Genomic DNA, 19,142 nt, shown 5'->3' with positions numbered 1-19,142 from the left:
TACACCAATGTAAAGTGAGTGTAGCATGTCACATTTTTACACTCACTTTGCTCAGGGTGTAAATTGTTCCATAAGAAAAAAGGAAGTGGAGAATCAGACATAGAAAATGATGAGTCCACTCCAGAGGCCCTCCAACATCATGGTGCCAATCCCACTATGCATTATGCTGGTGGTGCAACAAATTCATTGGGCATGGGTGAGCTAGCCACCATAAACCATAATGATAGTAGTCTAGTCCATCAAAGCAATAAGATATATGGAAAACTACATGAAGGCTTTCGACTTAAGGGAGCTACTGGAAGCTGAATGGCTTACAGGGGATGCTTGGTGCTGCCATTCCCTCATCTTTCTGGTCACAGATGGATTATGCAGATATGGGTAGTGCATATGTACAAGAAGACAAACTTCAGCTCTGTTGGGATGAGGCTTTTCTGCAAAAGAGCAGCTTCCTAGAGTCACCTTTTTTGTATGATTGTTAGAAGAACTCCTAAAAGGAGACATAGTCTAATACCATTTACTTGAGATGAACAGATGATATTAAGATGCATACCATCAGAATAGATCAGAAAGGGTGTATTAGCTGGAATAATTTGGTCATTTCACCATCTAAACATGAATAGTCACTGGGCAGTCATGTACTGTGACATTTTTCAGATCTGTCAACTAAAGTAGAGGTTCAAACACAGAATATAGTACTCATGAACATGGAGGACTTTTTGATCATAAATCAATTAGTAAAACAAAACTTTAGTATGTACATCTTGACACATATATTGCTGTAATGACATATACAGAGAATTGTGACTAATTCATAACCATCCCAGCACTCAGCGAGTTTGAAAGAAAAAAACCACTTCTAAGAATGAATAATCACAGAGATTTTTTTAGAGTATGGTGCAGGTTTTTAAACCTTAATATTTTTGTGATGAGAAAAATAGTTATTTTAATTGTTTGACAGCATGTGTGAGCAAAGATACAGATAAAAATGTGTTCAAAAATCAAAGATGGAGTTAGTATCTTGTGGCTTATGGCATGTTACACAAAATGCTGTTTTTGATAATGCTACGATGCCTAGGCTGTGCTTTACTATAAATTGGCAGTGTCATGGTGATTTAATAGCCTCCCCCCCAAAAAAAGTGCATAACAAGCACTTAACTGACACTCGGGTCACAAAATACTGCAGTCCCTATTGCATAATGATACACTGCTTAAATTAGTTACCATATACCGGTATTACTGGGCTATAAAACTCAACGTTTGGAAGAATGTTTCCTCTCGGGTACCAAACAATATTGGGGTGTTTGATTGTTGTGGTGGCTGTTTGCCAAGTCTCTTACAGGCTAACATATACAATATTGTGATGTCTCTAATACGGCATTACTCTTGGAAGCCTTCCCATGGTGTATTAATCCATATTTCGGTGAGCATATTTGCTAAATATGTTTAGGGATAAGCCATTGTAGAATAATCTTTAGAAATGAGTAAACAGCAGTGTTATACCATCTCATTCATCACTCTCCTATGAGTTTAGTGCTATGGTCTCTGGACTTTTTGCACAAATATATTCTTTAGCTGTTTCTTGTTAGGAAGGAACATGATCAATGTGCTTTCAGCTGAGAAAACTACTAAGGAAACTTTTTGGTCTTTTGCTTTGAGCCTAGAGTGATGGACCAAGAATTAGCAAAAAAAGATTTAAATCTGGCCCTAAATACAGGATTGGCTATTAACAGAACACTTGAGCACCTGTTTCTGAAGGAGAGATGGGCCTGAGCTTCAAATTTCTGTCTTGAGCTGAATGTTCCCAAATGTCCAGGAATGTTTGAATCGCGTTTCAGCTTGGGTCTGTCTACTGTGAAGTGAAGAACTGAAAACCTCTTTGACAGCTGGATGCGTATTTGTAGAAGGATAAAGTTTAGCAGCCTCCATGGCCTACAGAGCTTCTCCCCAGTTTTCATCCGTAAGCACTTTGCTTCAGAAGCTTATAACCAGATTTTAAGTTCTTTGATTCAGTGACCATATGGTGTTATACAGCACCAAGCATCCTTTCAGTACTCAATAAGGAATTACTTACAAGGGGTAGGCCTTTCCATGAAATTTGGAATATCTTTGCTTTAGATAGCTAGTATCTTCACCTAATGAAAAGAACACACAAGTAACTGTCGCTATTATTTTTTCTTGTTTTCCATTGTTTTGTAACAGTCATAAAAATGCAAATACCATTTTTCCAATTAGTGATTTTGTCCTTTTCCATTTTGCAAAAACTGATTTATTTTTCTCCTCTGCACTTTGAATGGAACTGAAATTAACTTGGTTTTTTGTTTAGCAATATATTGTTTATGTAGAGGCCATAACATGCCAAAATATCTTTGCAAACCTTCCCATAAATGGAATAGTGTTAGCTCAAATCTTTCTGTCAGTGGGCATTTGTCAGGACAGAGCTGGGCAATTTTTTTTCAGCGAAAAAGTTGCTGAAGTGTTGCTGAAAAATGCATTTTTTTACGTCCTTGAAACTATTCACAAATTTGGGTCAAATTTAACAAATAGTTCTGGCTGAACATTTTTTTTCTCCCCCAAATTAAAAATGTTTTGATCAATAAAACAGCATTTCATTTTCAAATTTGCTTCCCCTCCCCATATAAAAGGGTAACAAACACCCAAAAACACTCTCATCAAAATGAACTAAAAAAAATTTTTTTTGAGTTGACTGAAAAAAGAAAAGAAAAAAAATGGTGTTGACCCCCAAATGGTTCTGTTATTCAAAATGATTTTTTTTTTAAATTTGATTAAATGTATTAAAAAAATTAGTTTAATTTCAAATGGAACTGGATTTTTTTTTTAGTATTTCACTCAGCTCTAGTCAGGACTCCCGAGGGGGCCTAACTCCTTTTTTTATTTGATAGCTGCTGCCACAATGCCAGCAGAGGGTGCATACAACTTTGCTTTGGCAAACCCCACAAAAATAGCAGCTGTTTATCTTTTTAATTTCTTGGGTGATAGAATTTTTGCACATCAAATGTTTTTTCTAAAACACTACTCAGCAAAACAAAAATTACGTGGAGGCTGATTATAGTAATTACATATTGACACTTGCTCCCAGTAGAAGTTATGCAGGAGGATATAAGAATTGGGGGTTCCTTTTTAAATCTTGTTTGTGAACTTGCAAAGCAGTGAACATCATGTGCATATTTAGGTAGCAAATCTGCCCCGGACATCTATACATTAACCATTCCAAGTTTAAAAAGTGCTGGCATTATAACTGTAACAGGAATTTAACCTTTCCTTTTCCAACTGTCACCTCACTGAGGCTGTACTGTATTTACATTACTCTTTTTTCTTAAAATTTCCTTCTGTTGATACCATCTGTGTAACTCCACTCTGCTTAGAGGAGGGCTAGATCGTACCGTGGTAAAAAGGCAGTGGTTGTTAGCATCTTGTCTACCCCAGAGCTCCCAGGTGGGAGCATAGGTGGGTGGGGGTGGGGGTATGTCTGTTGCAGACAAGACATAAGCAATTGTTTTTGCTCCCATTGAAACCAATATCCTGCCAAGTGCTGAGTACCTTCATTGATATCAGTGGAAGCTGAGGGTGCTTGGTCTTTGGTGATGGCTGGCTGGCGGGTAGGAAATTCTCACTGACTTCATTGGGCCAGGGTTTCATCGCCAGTTTCCATTCATGGATTTTTTTGTTTGTTTTTCATTCTTGTATCGTGAGTGGATGAAGGTTTCCATCTCCCAGCATAAAACCCTGGGTTCAGCTCCCTAATTCTGCAGATAATTCTTGAGCTGGTCTCTTGCCTCCATGCTGGCACCCAGTCCTCCCTCCGCTGCTTGACAGCGTGTCTGCTGCAAAAGCCACATTAGCAGGGGCTCCTTCTACCACTAGAGTAGAAATCCCCTTCCGTTATGGGTTCTCTAATGCAGAGGAAGAAGTAGACAAAGTTTCTAGAGATTGGGTGGGCAGTAACTTGTGCTGATTTCCCCCCCACATGTCTACAGAGAGGTTTGTGATGAGGAAGGGGAAAGTCTGCTGTGCATGGCAGGTTCCCTTTACCCAACCTTAGATGTTGATCTGCATGGAAGGACTTCCACAAGCCTGATGGAAAGGAAGGAACATACTACACAGCTGGCCTTGTCTCCCTCAGCAGAGATCTGCAGAGGTAGCAGGTGAAATGATGCCTATGTACTGTATAATTTGTAAAACACTTTAGGGTCCTTTGGGATGAAGGGCATTTTACAAATAGTAATTACTTCTGCACCTTCAATCTTTTCCCCTTAGTTTTCATAGTTAACACATTGTAGCAGATGCTTCCTTAATTATCCCATAAAATAATTTTGATGGGCATTTTAAAGTGAAGTTCCTGAAGCTAGAGTACTTTGCTGGATTCAATCTATTTTTGTTATATTATGAAATCATGTATTTGGTTGATGTACTGCCTTCTTTTTGATGTACTGATTTTGCAATGATGAAAAGCTAACAACAATGTATAAAGGTAAATGGCCCTCAATAGTGTCATCTACGCTTACACAAAATTGAGTGTAAAATACAATAACGGTATAATTTAAGTCCACCAAGAAAACTGCAGCACAATAGCATATTCTTTGTTATGAAGTTTATAGGTCATTAGTTCCGTATCTCAGAATTTCAGTCTGGTGGAGACACGGAACAGGTAGAATAACTTTTAATAAAAATAGAAGGTTATAGATATTGGGCCCATTTGGGCCTGATACCACAAAGCATTATGTGATTAGCTCCACTGACTTCAGTGTAACTGCCTATAGTTAAAGACTACTTGTGTGAATAAAGGTTTGCAGGATTGACCCTTTGTCTGACTGTTACTCATGAATAGCAAACTTCATTCGTTGCATATTATTTTTGCTCTACTCATGTCCTGAGGCCAAACCTTTAGGATATCTTACATCTTGAGTTTTTTTGTTTATCATCCATTGTAAAATAATCTTTAGAAGTGAGTAAACAGCAGTGTGTTATACCATCTCGTTTGTCACTCTCTTCTGAGTTTAATGCTATGATTTCGGGCCTTTTAGCACAAATATATTCTTTAACTGTTTCCTGTTAGACCAAAACCATTGATATTCCTTCCTTTCTTAAAGGTCTGGTATAACTCATCCCTATCCCTCCTCTTAGAAATTCCATTAGTCAGGTTAAATATTTCTGAATGACAGGAACAGTGTCTTATGGCTTTGAAATATATCATTGTAACTGCTGCAGTCACATTTAATGGCTTTCCCTTAAGCTTCCGTTGCTTGGTGTCTGAACATAGTTTACCCTCCTTGTTGCCCTTTCCATCCATCCATTTCCAGCTACAGCAAAGATAAACACACCCCTTTTAATGTAGGGGCAAGTTGTCAATGCAGGGCATGGAGTGCAGTAATTCAGGCTTCAGGGTGTGTTAATAACCCAGGGTGAAATCTTAGCCCTATTGGTTGAAATAGGTCAGGATTTCACCCCAGTATTCTGTGACCAGGCTATTTGGTGCGTCAGAGGCATTTCAATACATTTGTCTTGTGATTGCTAGAAATATTGAATGGTACCCATCAATGGTAAGTAAGGTTTTTGTTTAGTTTTTTGTTTATAAGCTTTAGAAGCTGAAGGAGTCATTCTTACAGCTGAACTATTGAATATGGCATTTCAGGTTTGATATGACAATGAGGAGGCATTCACCCCACATTAGCCCAGGGCGGTCAGGGGTGGCTCTAGCAATTTTGCCGCCCCAAGCACGGCGGCACACCGCGGGGGGCGCTCTGGCGGTCGCCGGAGCCGTGGGACCAGCGGACCCTCCGCAGGCATTCCTGCGGGAGGTTCACCGGATCCACCTGCCGCCCTCCCGGCGACCGGCAGAGCGTCCCCCGCGGCATGCCGCCCCAAGCACGCGCTTGGCGTGCGGGGGCCTGGAGCCGGCCCTGAGGGCGGTTAATGTAGACAAGAAGCCAATTAGCCATAGGCTGCACCTGGAGGGGAGCTAGGACCCAATGAGGTTTAACGGGGGATGAAGCTCACCTGGGCAGAAACAAGTGGGGCCTCTATAAAGCCAAGGAGCTGGCAGCAGCAAAGGAGGACCTGCAGTGAGGAATCATAGAATCTCAGGGTTGGAAGGGACCTCAGGAGGTCCTCTAGTCCCACCCCCTGCTCAAAGCAGGACCAATCCCCAAATAAACCTGCAGTCATGGTTCCTGACACAAGGGGGGCTAGGAGCCTGTACTGGAGAGTGTAGGAAGTAGTCCAGGGAAGGAGCAGTAAGGCCTGGGAGAGTAAAGGCCTGAACTGCTGGGTCAAGGGTCCCTGGACTGGAACCCAGCATAGAGAGTGGGCCTACCACCTGCTGAGGGAGTGACATGCTATGGGTGGCCTATTTGGGAACTGCTGGGGACAGTTTAGAAGGAGACTTTGATAATACCCTGGAAAGGGGGTCGGGGGGCTTTAATGTGGCTTGGCCAGAAGGCTGAGCCACAAAGAGGAAAGTGTTGCAGCTCTGGGAGCCTGAGAGAGGCCACGGAGTGAGCGAGTGAGACGATGGTCTGAACAATCACAGGGCAGCTTGTCAAGCCGCGTGGCGAGCGACTCCCCAGATGGGCCTTAACGAGAAGTCAGAGCGGTAAGAGAGTTACTGTTCCTAATGGTTACTATTCAAACATGAGCGCACGAGCGGCCTGTCATGAGCTGGGACTTGTGACTATGCTAGGCTGTCCTGTGTCATGGTGCTTTGGTTGTTAGACAATCATCCCCTGGGCTCAGTCTGAGCCCATCCAATTCACTGCTTCACTCAGGGCTATAGCTGAGCAAATAAGGGATTTTGTTGGTTTGCTGGCAGTGTTAAAAAATTAAAAAGAAACTCATTTGGGGTCAAACTGAAAATGATAATTCTAAGAGTTTTTTTTTTTGTGGCAAATTGAAAGGGGAGGGGGGGGGCAAAAAAAATCAACCCTGTGTGAAACCAGGGTGAAAGATTTTTACATTACCCAAACAAACAAAATTGGCTGTAAACATTTAGGTAATGTAGAAAGAAAATGTTTTGACTTTCAAGCATGTTGACAAAAGCAAGCAAAAGATTCACCAAAGAGGAGGTGGCGGTGGTAGCAGTGGTGCCCCCATGGGTTTATAAGCTCTAGCCCAGTGGTGAGAGCTTACACTTGGGATGTGGGAGACTGAGCTGAATTCCCCCCTCTGCTAGATGTGGAGAAGGGATCCGGGCTTGGGTCTCCCCCATTCTAGGCAAGTGCCTTAGCCACTGGGCTCTGGGAAAGTCTGGTATGGGGCTCTCTCAATCTCGCCTCTTGAAGCTGTTCCACTTGGTTTAAATAGGTGCGTTAAAGTATTTGTTTAAATAGTAATTGGAACAGGGACCTGATCTTGGGTCTCCCCCATCCTGGGGGAGTGCCCTATTACCAAGCTATGGAGTCACTTTCACTCTCTTTTTCCAGCCCAATGATTATCCATTGTTATTCACAGTGACAATTCAATAGTCCTTCACATATGTGCCTGGGATCTCAGATGTGATTTTTTTCAGAGCAGCTTTGGATTCTTCTTCAAATGCGGTCATGATATTTACTTGCAGATAAACTGTTCAACCACGAGATGTCTCTGTCGTGTTTTTAAAAGTGACACAATAGTTGTTGAGGCAGCTTTTTTTTATTTGTATGTTCGCTTGTGGCTGGTTTCTCTCATCAATAAATACTTGTTTTATGACAAATGATAATTAATAGGGAATACTTGTTTTATGACAAATGATAATTAATTAATAGGGAATACATCCACCCTCCTTGCAGGCACGCTACTGGATTGAAGTAGCTAAAATGTTGTTCAGCTCTGAAAATAACGGTATAAAGAAGCACTGTGGGGGTGATGTATTTGTTAAAGGTTGACATATAAAATGTATTCTGTTTATGAGTAAAAAGATTTGAATTGCCATCTCTGCAAATTCAGTCAGGGACCTGAGATTCTAGCTGGGCTCTCTCCTTGTCTTTTTTCATCATCACCTGTAATAGCTCCTGCATCCCAAGTCAGCCCTCTAGGACACCTGGGCATTGGGCAACCCCAATTAGTAGAACTTAGAAAACGACTCTGACTGTTTACAACAAGAAATAGCCCTGCAGGACCAACACAGCCTAAGAAATGTGAGCAGAATTCTAACAGGAGTGAAAACATTAGTGTAAAAAACCAAAACCACATACGTGAGCCCAGATTCTCAGCTGGTGTAAACTATCCTAGCTCCAGCGTAGCTACACTTATTTATACCAGCTAACGTCCTGGCCCAGTGAGCAGATCTGTTATGTAAGAAGGCACTTTTCAAAGTAAAGCTGCACTTTAAACTCTTGAGTCAGAGGTAGACTGATGATCACTTTTGCAGACTATAGATAATACTTGTTCTTTCATATGCTAGATACACTGAGGATAATGAATGTACAGTAATGGGCTCCTCTTGCAATCTTTACACAGTAAGAATTTTATTATTTCATCCATATCTAATTATGACTAGCCAATATTAAGTGTTAGAGGTAACGAAAACCTACCGACCGCTATGCCTACCTTCATGCCTCCAGCTTCCATCCCGGGCACACCACAAGATCCATTGTCTATAGCCAAGCACTGAGGTACAACCGCATCTGCTCTAACCCCACAGACAGAGACCAACACCTACAAAATCTCCACCAAGCATTCTCAAAACTACAGTACCCGCACGAGGAAATAAGGAGACAGATCAACAGAGCCAAACGTGTACCCAGAAGCCTCCTACTGCAAGACAAACCCAAGAAAGAAACCAACAGGACTCCACTGGCCATCACATACAGCCCCAGCTAAAACCCCTCCAGCGCATCATCAGGGATCTACAACCCATCCTGGACAATGATCCCACACTTTCACAGGCCTTGGGTGGCAGTCCTCGCTCACAGACAACCTGCCAACCTGAAGCATATTCTCACCAGTAACTGCACACCGCACCATAGTAACTCTATCTCAGGAACCAATCCATGCAACAAACCTCGATGCCAACTCTGCCCACATATCTACACCAGCGACACCATCACAGGACCTAACCAGATCAGCCACACCATCACCGGTTCATTCACCTGCACGTCCACCAATGTAATATATGCCATCCTAGGCCAGCAATGCCCCTCTGCTATGTACATCGGCCAAACTGGACAGTCTCTAAGGAAAAGGATAAATGGACACAAATCAGATATTAGGAATGGCAATATAAAAGGATAATGGGACACAATCAGATATTAGGAATGGCAAAACCTGTAGGAGAACACTTCAACCTCCCTGGCCACACAATAGCAGATCTTAAGGTGGCCATCCTGCAGCAAAAAAACTTCAGGACCAGGCTTCAAAGAGAAACTGCTGAGCTCCAGTTCATCTGCAAATTTGACACCATCAGCTCAGGATTAAACAAAGACTGTGAATGGCTTGCCAACTACAGAACCAGTTTCTCCTCTCTTGGTTTTCACTCACTGCTAAGAAGGGCCTCATCCCCCTCCTGATGAAACTAACCTTATCTCTTCTAGCTTGCTTCTTGCTTATATATAATAAACCTGCCTGAAATTTCACCACTTGCATCTGAAAAGTGGGTATTCACACCACCCAGCTGCTGCTGCAAAAAAAACTGTTAGTCTATGCCACAGGGGATTCTTTGTTGCTTTTACAGATCCAGACTAACACGGCTACCCCTCTGATACTTACTCTTCTTCATATTTTCTGTCATTCTGACCTAGAGAAAAGTGTAGTTCTGCGCAAAAAAAAAAAAAGGGGGCATTTCGAGATAAATACAGTGCATCTACAAGAGCTGAAAATATCTTTAACCTAAGACCAACTAAGAAACAAAAAATGCCAAAGGAAATTCTTTCTTATTGCCACAAAGGATTTTTGAATCATGAGAAGGCAATGCTGTAAATTGGTCTCTAAAACGCATTTAAGTCCCTCGTTCAGGAGCTGTCCAAGTCCTTAATTTTCAGTGTTCAGACTATTTCAAAAAGGGCAGTAATACCCAAAAGCAAACCACTAATAATCATCATGAGACATTGACAGTAATTGGCAACAGTTTTTTGCGTGGAAGCTGTAGCTCCTCCAACTCTACATTTTCCTCTCAGTGTGGAAATAAAACAGCCTTACTACTTCTAATGGTCTTTGTTTTCTCTGTTTGAGACCCTAGCTCTTCATCCTCCAGAATTGGTCTACAGAGGGTGCTGCTGTTCAAGGTTCAGCTTACGTAGTGCATTTGAATCAAATATTAGATTCCAGGTACTGTTTCAGCAATGTTATTCTTGCCCTACAGCTATATATAAGTGCATACACTATATTTGCAGGCATATATATTGTGAATTATGCAATGTAAAGTGGTATGTTCATCAGGGATTTCTGGTGGGTGACTATATAAATCATTCTAGGCCAGGTCCTGCCAGTCTCAGTTATAATGAGTAATAATTTAGAATAGGCTGATCACACTCAATGGGAATATTTTCAGAAAGCCAGTTTCTGCCACCCTTACTCCTATTGAGTTGCACCACACTACACATGTAGTCCTATTGAAATCAACGGGCCTAGTGAAGCAAGCACTGGACTTTTATTCCCAGCTCAGCCACTGGCCTGCCGGGTGACCTGGGCAAGGGACTTCACCGCTCTGTGCCTCCGTTTGGCCATCTGTTAAATGTGGCTAATGATCCTGACCTCTTTTATAAAGCACTTCAATATCTACTGATGGAAAAATAGTATATAAATCCTAGGTACTATTATTATTCATGGAGTAAGCTATTATTCAGTTTGAGCAGAATTTCACCCTAGGGGAAAATGGAGTTGTTTCTTTATGTGACTGGAATCTCAGGATCAAAACACAGCCTCACATTATGTACCCTGGGTACCAACAAAATATACAGCAAATTGATTTATTCTTTCCGCTCTATAAAATCCCATGCTGGCCTCCTGTACAATGTGTTAAGATCCACATGTGAACTTGTGATACCATTGCCAGATATATTTCAAAAAATGGAAATGGACTGCTTAAAATTACTGGCCAAGAAAGCCAACCATGCTGATATTTTTGAGGTTCACTTGGGTAATCTCCAACCAGAAAGTTGGAGCAGGGTATTACCAGCTTTTATCAAGATAAACTTTCAGTTTTTGTTGGATTTATTAAAGAGCAAACCAGATTGCTTTCATTCTTTAAAGCACTTTCCAATGGGGAATACCACTGTGGAGGCTGCTATCCCTGTTTGAACAGAAAGGGTGAACTGTGTGTGTGCGGTGGGGTGGGTGGAGGGGTCTGGGGGGTTCATCCATGAATCAAAGGGGAGAGACAACCTGGCCCATGCTAAATTTTTTCATCTGTCCACCAAAAACATTGAAAACTGGCCCTTGACAACCTGTTGGACAGCATGATGGGCTCTTCTTTGCTATCAAACTAGGCCAGATTTTAACTGGGACCCCCCACAAAAAGCACTGTATCCCTCACTAATTCCACAAGCCAAGTGTTTCAGCTCAAAATAGTCCTTAGTGAAACTACTGATGTCTGTTTGATCTCATCATCAGTCAAATGTTGTCAAAGCATCATGTCTAATATACTTCTCATTAGTGTTTCATGCACTATTACCTAACTATTTGTTTTGTAATGAATATCGCATTAGTTTAGCATTGTGGAGTTCTACCATGGATTCCTTTTGTTCAGTCTTTGAAGTGTGGAAATTCTGACAGATGCCATCTCAGTTTTACAAGTCCAGATTCTGTCTCTGTGTTAAGCATCTTTTAACGTGGTTGCCTTTGCTGTTTGTGCATGTTGTTTCTTGAATGACAGGGGAAGCTTATGAACCACTGGTATGTGCTTCACTTTTCCTTGCTGATCAATCATGTTGTTTTATTTCCACAAAGCTCTCTTTTCAGAAAATGAATGTGAGAGGAATATGGATGACTCAGAGGATTGGAAGTGTGTTATGGATTCTGTCACCTCTAAGTCAATGGTAATGGATCCAGCCTGGGTTGGTGGCTACTCAAAGCCATTGCTGTCTGGTAGCTCTTTAGTGGCCTATGTATGTTTCAGTCCAGTTCTCCGTGGACAGGAGTCCACGTCACAACTGTTGCCATGGCAACTGACACCTTTCATGGTGGTCTTAGCATAGAGACCATGGACTGAGTGGTCCATGGAGATAGAATCTCCTCTCACCCCTAAAGGGGATCCCTCCAGGTAGAGTCAATGAACACTGAAGGAGTGATGGTAAGAGGCTTTGACTGCCTCTTCTCAAGTTGGATATGTTCTTTGTGTAGATAGAGGATTTCAGGAAGGAAGGGCTTGGGGTAGATCTCAGCTGGTGTAAACTGCTCCATTGGATCTGCCTCCTTGTGGGCAAGGCACTGGTCTGGGACTTGGGAGACCTGGCTTCAGTTCCCAGCTCTGCCACAGACTTCCTGTGTGACCGTGGACAAATCACATAATCGCTCTGTGCCTCAGTTCCCCAACTATAACATGGGAACCATGGTCCTTTTTCTCCCACCCATAGTTCTGGGGTGAAATAGTATGTAATCAAGGGCTATATCACACCTCCTATGCACAAGAGGACTGAATTCAGGTTGCCTGAGCATTTCTGAACTTCTGGGTGCTTGATCTTGCAACCTGGCTGTTCTTTTTAGCATAGGTTTGTTTGGTATGTAATTTGTTTGTGTCTGTGTTCAGTAGCGCCTAGAGGCCCAACTCAGGAGGGAGGCCCCGCTGTGTTTGTTCCTGCCCCCAGAAGCTTACCTTTTGTCTGTCTGGTCCATTTAGATAGTATGGAAAGTGTCCTTTCCAGCTGGTGGAGACAAATATGCCCTAAAAATAGTGTAGATGCGGCACTGTGAGTGGTGGGACGGGCTAGTCCCACCGAATATGTACCTGTCCATGATGCTAGGTACATACTTGAGGTGGCTAACCCCTCCCATCACACATGCTGCCATGGCTATACTCTGTTTTTAGCATGCTAGCTTGATCAGTGCTAGAGCAGGTATATCTCCTCCTTCTCAAAGTGTAGATATATCCAAGGTATGAGGGGAAAAGGATGCATCATGAAGCAAAGTAGTCAGAATGATGGCTGGTAAACACCACGTTCTGCTGTTTCTTTTGGGGTGGGTGGGAGGGAAGAAGAGGATTCCTTTTTTGTTTATATGTGTATGTACACACGTACACATCCCCTGTATAATAGGGCACTCGTGGGGATTAGCCAATAGGAAATACAGAGGAGGGGAGAGCACAGAATAAGAAGGGTAAGGAAAATGCAAGAGAGGTCAGCTATGGAGGGATGGGAGGGGATTGGGGCAATCATCCAATCACTAGAAAACAGATCAGCAGTAAAAACTGAAGAAGGGAAGAATCTGGTGAAATCGCTAGAGCAAGTCAAAAATTCACCGAAGTCCAAAATGAACTTCCTGGTGAAAAATCAATTTTTTTGCAATTGTAATCCCCATGTTTGTAGAAAAATGTGGGGGGTTTCATTGGGGAAAAACTGGCCTTCCCCTCTGTGGTGGGGCAGATGATCCCCTCACCAGCCAGGCAAGGGTTAAAGTACTCTTGTCACAATCCATCACACCTCTGAAGTTTGTGGAGCCTGGAGGCAGGCCCTTGGGGTATGTCTAGGCTGCATCTGTGGACTCGGTGTCTGCAAGCCTGTGCTTGAGCGTCAACAGTGCATTGTAAACCTGGGTTTACAATGGCTGGACCCAGATCTCGCGGCCACGCTGACGGGGCCATACTGCACTATGCAGACCCCAGGCAGACCTTCTCCTTCTGGGGGCATATCCCAGGTTTCCTAGCACCCTCACTGGCTGTAGCTGCTCTAGGCCTCTGTTCAGGGTGTACTGAGGGAAAATGTGCCTGTCAGTCTCATGACACTTGGACGGAAGTTGTCTTAGCCCAGGGACACATCAGCCGGGCCCTTTTGGGGTCAGCACACTACCAGCAACATGGATACAGCACCAGTGGAAGAACTTGGGCAGCTCTTCCTTTCGATCCTGTTTCGGGAGTCAGGCAGAGCAAAACTTTTAGGCAGTTTATAAAAACTGCCCATGTACTTAAACACACAGCTTAATTGTGTGACTGATGTTTGGAAATGAATGGGCCTTTTATGCATTTTATTGTAACTGTGTCCTGTACTGCAAAGCACAGCTTCTGGATTACTGTGATGAAGTTTCTTCAAAGTAAACGTAATAATGGCACCTTGGAACACTTTAGTTGTAAACAGTCATTGTTACTGAAACTCACAGTGTTCAAAACCTGACAGGCAGACAAACTGCCAGCAGGACAGTAAGACAACAAACATAAACGGTTACAAACCTCAGTGAACAGTGGTTGTGAGCAAATGCAATGCACACGTGTGCAAAATACTCAAGCTCTATGCCACGCGCTAATTGTAACGGTCTCTGTGTCTCTGTTCTCTGTGGTGTGTGTAATGGTTGCTATTGGAGTGCAGGACTGTAGGGGTATACTTGGTAATTCCAACTGCTGCTGATGTGGTAGCGGGGAGGAGACTCGAGGCATGCGGCTGGAGCAGGAGGTGCAGCTGGAGCTGGGAAGAACTCAGCGCAGTAGGAGTGGCACTCAGAAGAAAGCAGGGCCAGGCTTCGAGCTCCCGGACTGGGGACCCTGTGGCGTTAACTGGCCTATGGTTTTCAAATGCTGCCTGCCCAAGGAAGAAGGTGGGCTGGGCTGGTTTTCTTTGTTGAAATCCCCCCTAGATTAAACCCTGACCTTTACTTGCACTGAGCTGTGGGAATTGAGAATTGCACAAAGAAGGGGAGTTGGAGGAGTATACGCCTATCGTTTGGACTGCTTGCACCCACGAAGAGACCCAGAACCAGACCAGAGGTTTGCAGCTGCCCAGAGAATGACATAGATAAGTGAGGTGCCCTCTCCCACCCCAAGGGGGAGACCTTGCAATGTTCACCTTGGACATCTCCACCAAACTTTGTTTTTCAAGTTTGATTTTTTTTTTTACATCATCCTCCCAAAAAAACTTCCCGTGGGCTGGGGCAGGGAAACTATTTCCAGATCAGCACGAGACATCGCTACTGTCCAGAGGTATGTGGCAGGAAAGGTGCTTGGCTGGACTTCACCCTTTCTCCCGCATGCCGTAGCTGTCAACGTCTGCAGGGGTCAGTCTCTGGCTTTGCCTTCACTGCCAAAAGATGACGTGTTTTTAACGTGCGATAACTAATCCATGGTAGCTATCGTAAGCCCCCTGGGGCAGGGGTTGTCGTTTTTTGGGGGGTCTGTTTGTACAGCACCTAGCACAAAGGGGTCTGCCTCTGTAACCACATGTCTGGGGAAGGGATGAGACCAGCTGGCTCGGCTGGCCTGGATGGGGATGCCCTTTCTGGAGGGGGATTTTAAACTTAGCACATCTCGGCCATATGAAATGCATGTGCACAATGCCTTCTAATGATCATCCATCCTGCCCCGAAATGATAATGTGCCAGCAAAGTGAGCATGCAGTTTGTTTGCTTATGCAATTCATGGGTGGATCACAGTTTTCATATTTTCCCCTATTTATTTGCATACTCTCCTCACTGGTGCTCTCAAAAGATCAAGCATGATCTAGAGAACATTGACTCAACAAATCATGCAGCTTAGTCAGCTCAGGACAAATCATAGGCTACGTAACTTGTTTTTCATACAGGGAAACTGAGGCTGAAAAGCTAAGTGATTTGACCAAGGCCAAAGAGCTGTAGAGCCAGGATAAGAATCTGTTGGAGGCGAAGAGGATCAGGTTTCAGGAGGAGCATATGTTGGTGTGAGACTAGAGGGGGACAAGCTCCTGGGCGTGGCAGGGAGACAAATAGCAGAGCCCTTAAAAAAGTACTGCCTCTTACAACTCCGCCTGCTTATTGCAAGTTAATCCAGAGTATGCTGCACCAGGAAACCAGGGAAAACCAGCTATACAAAATCAAAACATCCTAGCTATGGAGCACAAGTGCATAAAGGTGCTCCCTGGGCATGGTTTGTAGGTGGATGGCTGAATGTCACTTAGCAGGACCATTAACTACTGTAGACTACATACAAGTAAAGTGAATAGAGAGAGTGATTAATAACCCATGCTCCATAGGAGAGCCCTATCATGCAATCTGTACATGCCGCACTGTTCCTGCTCATATTTTGTAAGTGAAAGATCTATTATCTTTCCATTCTATCCCTCCCCAAAATGGCTCCCATCTTACTCCAATCTATTTCAATGAACTCAGAAAATGAGTCCTTATTTTTCTCGTCATTGCTTTTCTTTTTACAGCTTTCTAATATTGGTAAGTATGGAAATTTAATGTAAAAACATACTTTTTTTTTTAAAGTCAATACTAGTTGGTTCAGAGAGAAAAGTTTCTCTCATCAGTGTTATCTAACTGCTTTTATATACTGTCTGCGTGACTGAAATGAAGAACATTTAAAAAAAAAAGCCACCAACAATGATTTTTCTGCACCTCAAGGTTGTTTTTTTTTGGATTTTGTAGCATTTTATAAGTGCAATACATGTTTCCTTTGTGAAAGTGCAGTGACATAACTTGAAGCAATTATAGCCAGTTCCAGTCGCTAACAGTTACAAATTAAAACTTGATCTTGCAACCAAAATAGACAGAGAGCCTTATTACTAGAATTACAGCAGTCACTCTTGTCAGATAAGGGATTGAGCCAGCAATGAATAAGCACAAACAGCAATATAGTCCTCTGTAAGAAGAAGTGGAGGGAAGACCATGTACCTAGTGTACAAATTGGACTCCAGATCTTCCTCATTATGTTAATTGCAGTACAAGTTGCTTTTGGAGAAACAGTCACTGAAGATAGCTGGCACTATTTGCATTTTCTGCATTAATTAACATTTTAACATGATGTATAGAAATGTAACAAAAAGGGGTGGGTGGGAATTGATAAACTTAATATATAACTAACTCTAAGTCTCAGCTTTAAAATGTTTTTAGAGCTTGTTGATTTGCACCATACCAGCTACTGCTAAGCAGAAAGGAAAAGCGAATGCTTTTCCACTCAGCAAGTATTTTTTTTTCCAGCCTGAACAATGAAGACTCATGTTAGGAGTGTCTGAAACAGAGAGAGAGGTGATAAGTTGTAGGTGGAGACACTTAAAAGATTTATAAATAATTTTTTGCAAAATGTAACTAATCAGCCTTCACAACAACCCTGTGAAATAGGTAACAGGCAAAGTGACAGAGGCTTGAGGCCAGATTGTTAGTTAGTTAGATGCCTAGTAGGATTTTCAAAATTACTTACCATTGAAATCAATGGGAATTAGGCCTGATTCATGTCCTGTACCATGACTGATTCCTAAACCGAGCCATAATCCCATGGGCCAGATTTCAAAGGCAAAGTCTACACTATAAACTTATCTAGGACAGCAGTTAATATCAATTCATCCATTCTGCGGGAACATCTACTTTAGCTGCCAATAGAGGGGCCAGAAGTCTGTTTGGCTAGTGACATCTTCATTATACATATAACTAATTGACTATATTAGTTGTGTTTTGATCAATATTAAAATTCATTTACATTTGATTTTAAAAAAGGGCTGTGTGTATGAGGCGACAGATAACAGTTCTCCCAACTCTGAGCATTCAAAAATCATAACTCAGATCCCAAAATTGAGATTTTTAAAATAAATACTTTCTGAGCCTTTAGGTTGCACTTGTTTCATGTCTTCGAGCTTTTCTCTGCAAGCCAACAGGCTGGAAACTTACTTGTTTTAAATGAAAGCTGAGGTTCTCTTGTAATCACCTGACTCCAAGAGCGGGGCTTTAAGAAAACCCCCAAATATCATGAGACTCGTGAGGGTTGGCAACACTGCTTGCAGATCCTGATTCCCACATGTGATAAGGATATTTGTGAATGTGACCCAAGTCAGGACTGGGATTAGGAAACAAACTTCAGTCTTCCCAGTGCTCTTATGTGTCACATTTGTTACACACTCCTATTGAACAAGCAGTAGTGAACTCTTCTGCTAGGGCTTTCACTTTGATCTGCAACCAGGAATTGGGTAGGACAAACTGAAGTGTGTCTCTCTCTCTCAGCTCTGCCTCCTGTTGACAAAGTTGCCTGGATTTTGAAGAAGGAAGGCTGAAAGAGGAGATTGCCAATCAGAACAGTAGACTAACCAGCTTCCAGAGGCTGCACACTTGAGCACAGCTGCTAAGCCAGTCTTCTGCACAGCTGTCCAGAATTAATTACACAGGTGCAAGGTGTCTGGTCTGTGCCTGGTCATTTCTAGCTAGTAAGAACATACATAGCAGGCATCTGGTGCTCTAATTAGCACATGCGCAATGGACTCAGATGATTAACATTTTAAACGCTGGGTTAATAGTAATAATAAAATGCAGAGCTCATATCTAGCCCAAGTTTCTGCCTTGGGAAATGCACACTTCCCACTTAAGTAACAGGAGTTGCCTGGCTATATACGGGGACACATTTTTGTTCTTAATATAGCAGTTAGCTCAGCTGACCAGCTCACCTGCTCAGGTGACCTCACACACAGCCAGTGGGTTCCTGAGGGAAGGGCGTCTGAGGTATGCACTAGCAGAGAGAATAACCGGGAAGCGTTCTGAGGCCTGATTTGACCAGGCAGCCTAGTTCATACAATGTACAAAACCTGCCAGGGGGAAGGAGCTGGACCCTCTGAAATGGTTGGTGTGTGCAACATGATGACATCAGAGTCGCCAACTCTGATATGTGGTGTTTGTTTTGGGAATAGGAGTTTCCTACAGCCAGGACCTAAAGTCCAGACTCCTTTCTCGATTCTGATTGAAGACACCAATGGGAGTCTTACAGCTTCTTCCCTACCTAGGTTTCTCTGGTTATTTTTCCCTAATCCAGGCTCAAGCCGCTCACTCTACTGAAGTATGAGTTTAGGAGAGAGAACATAGCCTATCCCTTGAGACCCTTGGGAAACTGGGATGTCTCCTCTTTTTTGGCTATCTTTTTATAACCTCAAAAATGCAGCTGCTGATTTCCCTCTTTCCCAGGAAGACAAAGTATCCCTGAGTCCGTTCTCTGGAGAGGAGGCCTATTGGAGGCTTGTTCCAAAACTTAGTTCTGGACTTTGTAGCTCCTGGCTAGTGTCTGACTCCTTCGCTGCTCAGAAGTAGTGTCAGAATGAAGGGGTGGAAGAGCGCGAACC

The 19,142-nt window shown here is 42.9% G+C and overlaps 1 protein-coding gene across 8 annotated transcripts in view; it reads left to right on the top strand.

The window, feature by feature from the left end:
• LOC120405988 (ras-GEF domain-containing family member 1B-A) overlaps window positions 1–19,142 on the top strand; it is a 297,170-nt gene that overhangs the window by 8,760 nt on the left and 269,268 nt on the right. Inside the window, exon 1 of one of the 8 annotated variants that reach the window (XM_039540075.1) lies at window positions 6,342–6,610. The exons of 6 other annotated variants lie outside the window; for them this stretch is intronic. Coding sequence is in view for 1 of the 2 variants with exons in the window: in XM_039540077.1 (XP_039396011.1) it covers window positions 16,066–16,128 (63 nt within the window). In the remaining variant the exon portion in view is untranslated. Of the gene's footprint in view, window positions 1–6,341; window positions 6,611–16,021; window positions 16,129–19,142 lie in introns of those variants that run through there. One more of the 8 variants, XM_039540077.1, reaches the window with a different exon arrangement.

This window comes from Mauremys reevesii, linkage group 5 (assembly GCF_016161935.1).
Source record: "Mauremys reevesii isolate NIE-2019 linkage group 5, ASM1616193v1, whole genome shotgun sequence".
Classification (NCBI taxonomy): domain Eukaryota; kingdom Metazoa; phylum Chordata; order Testudines; family Geoemydidae; genus Mauremys; species Mauremys reevesii.
The sequence above is the reverse complement of the archived record's forward strand: the minus strand, read 5'-3'. Positions and strand labels throughout refer to the sequence as shown.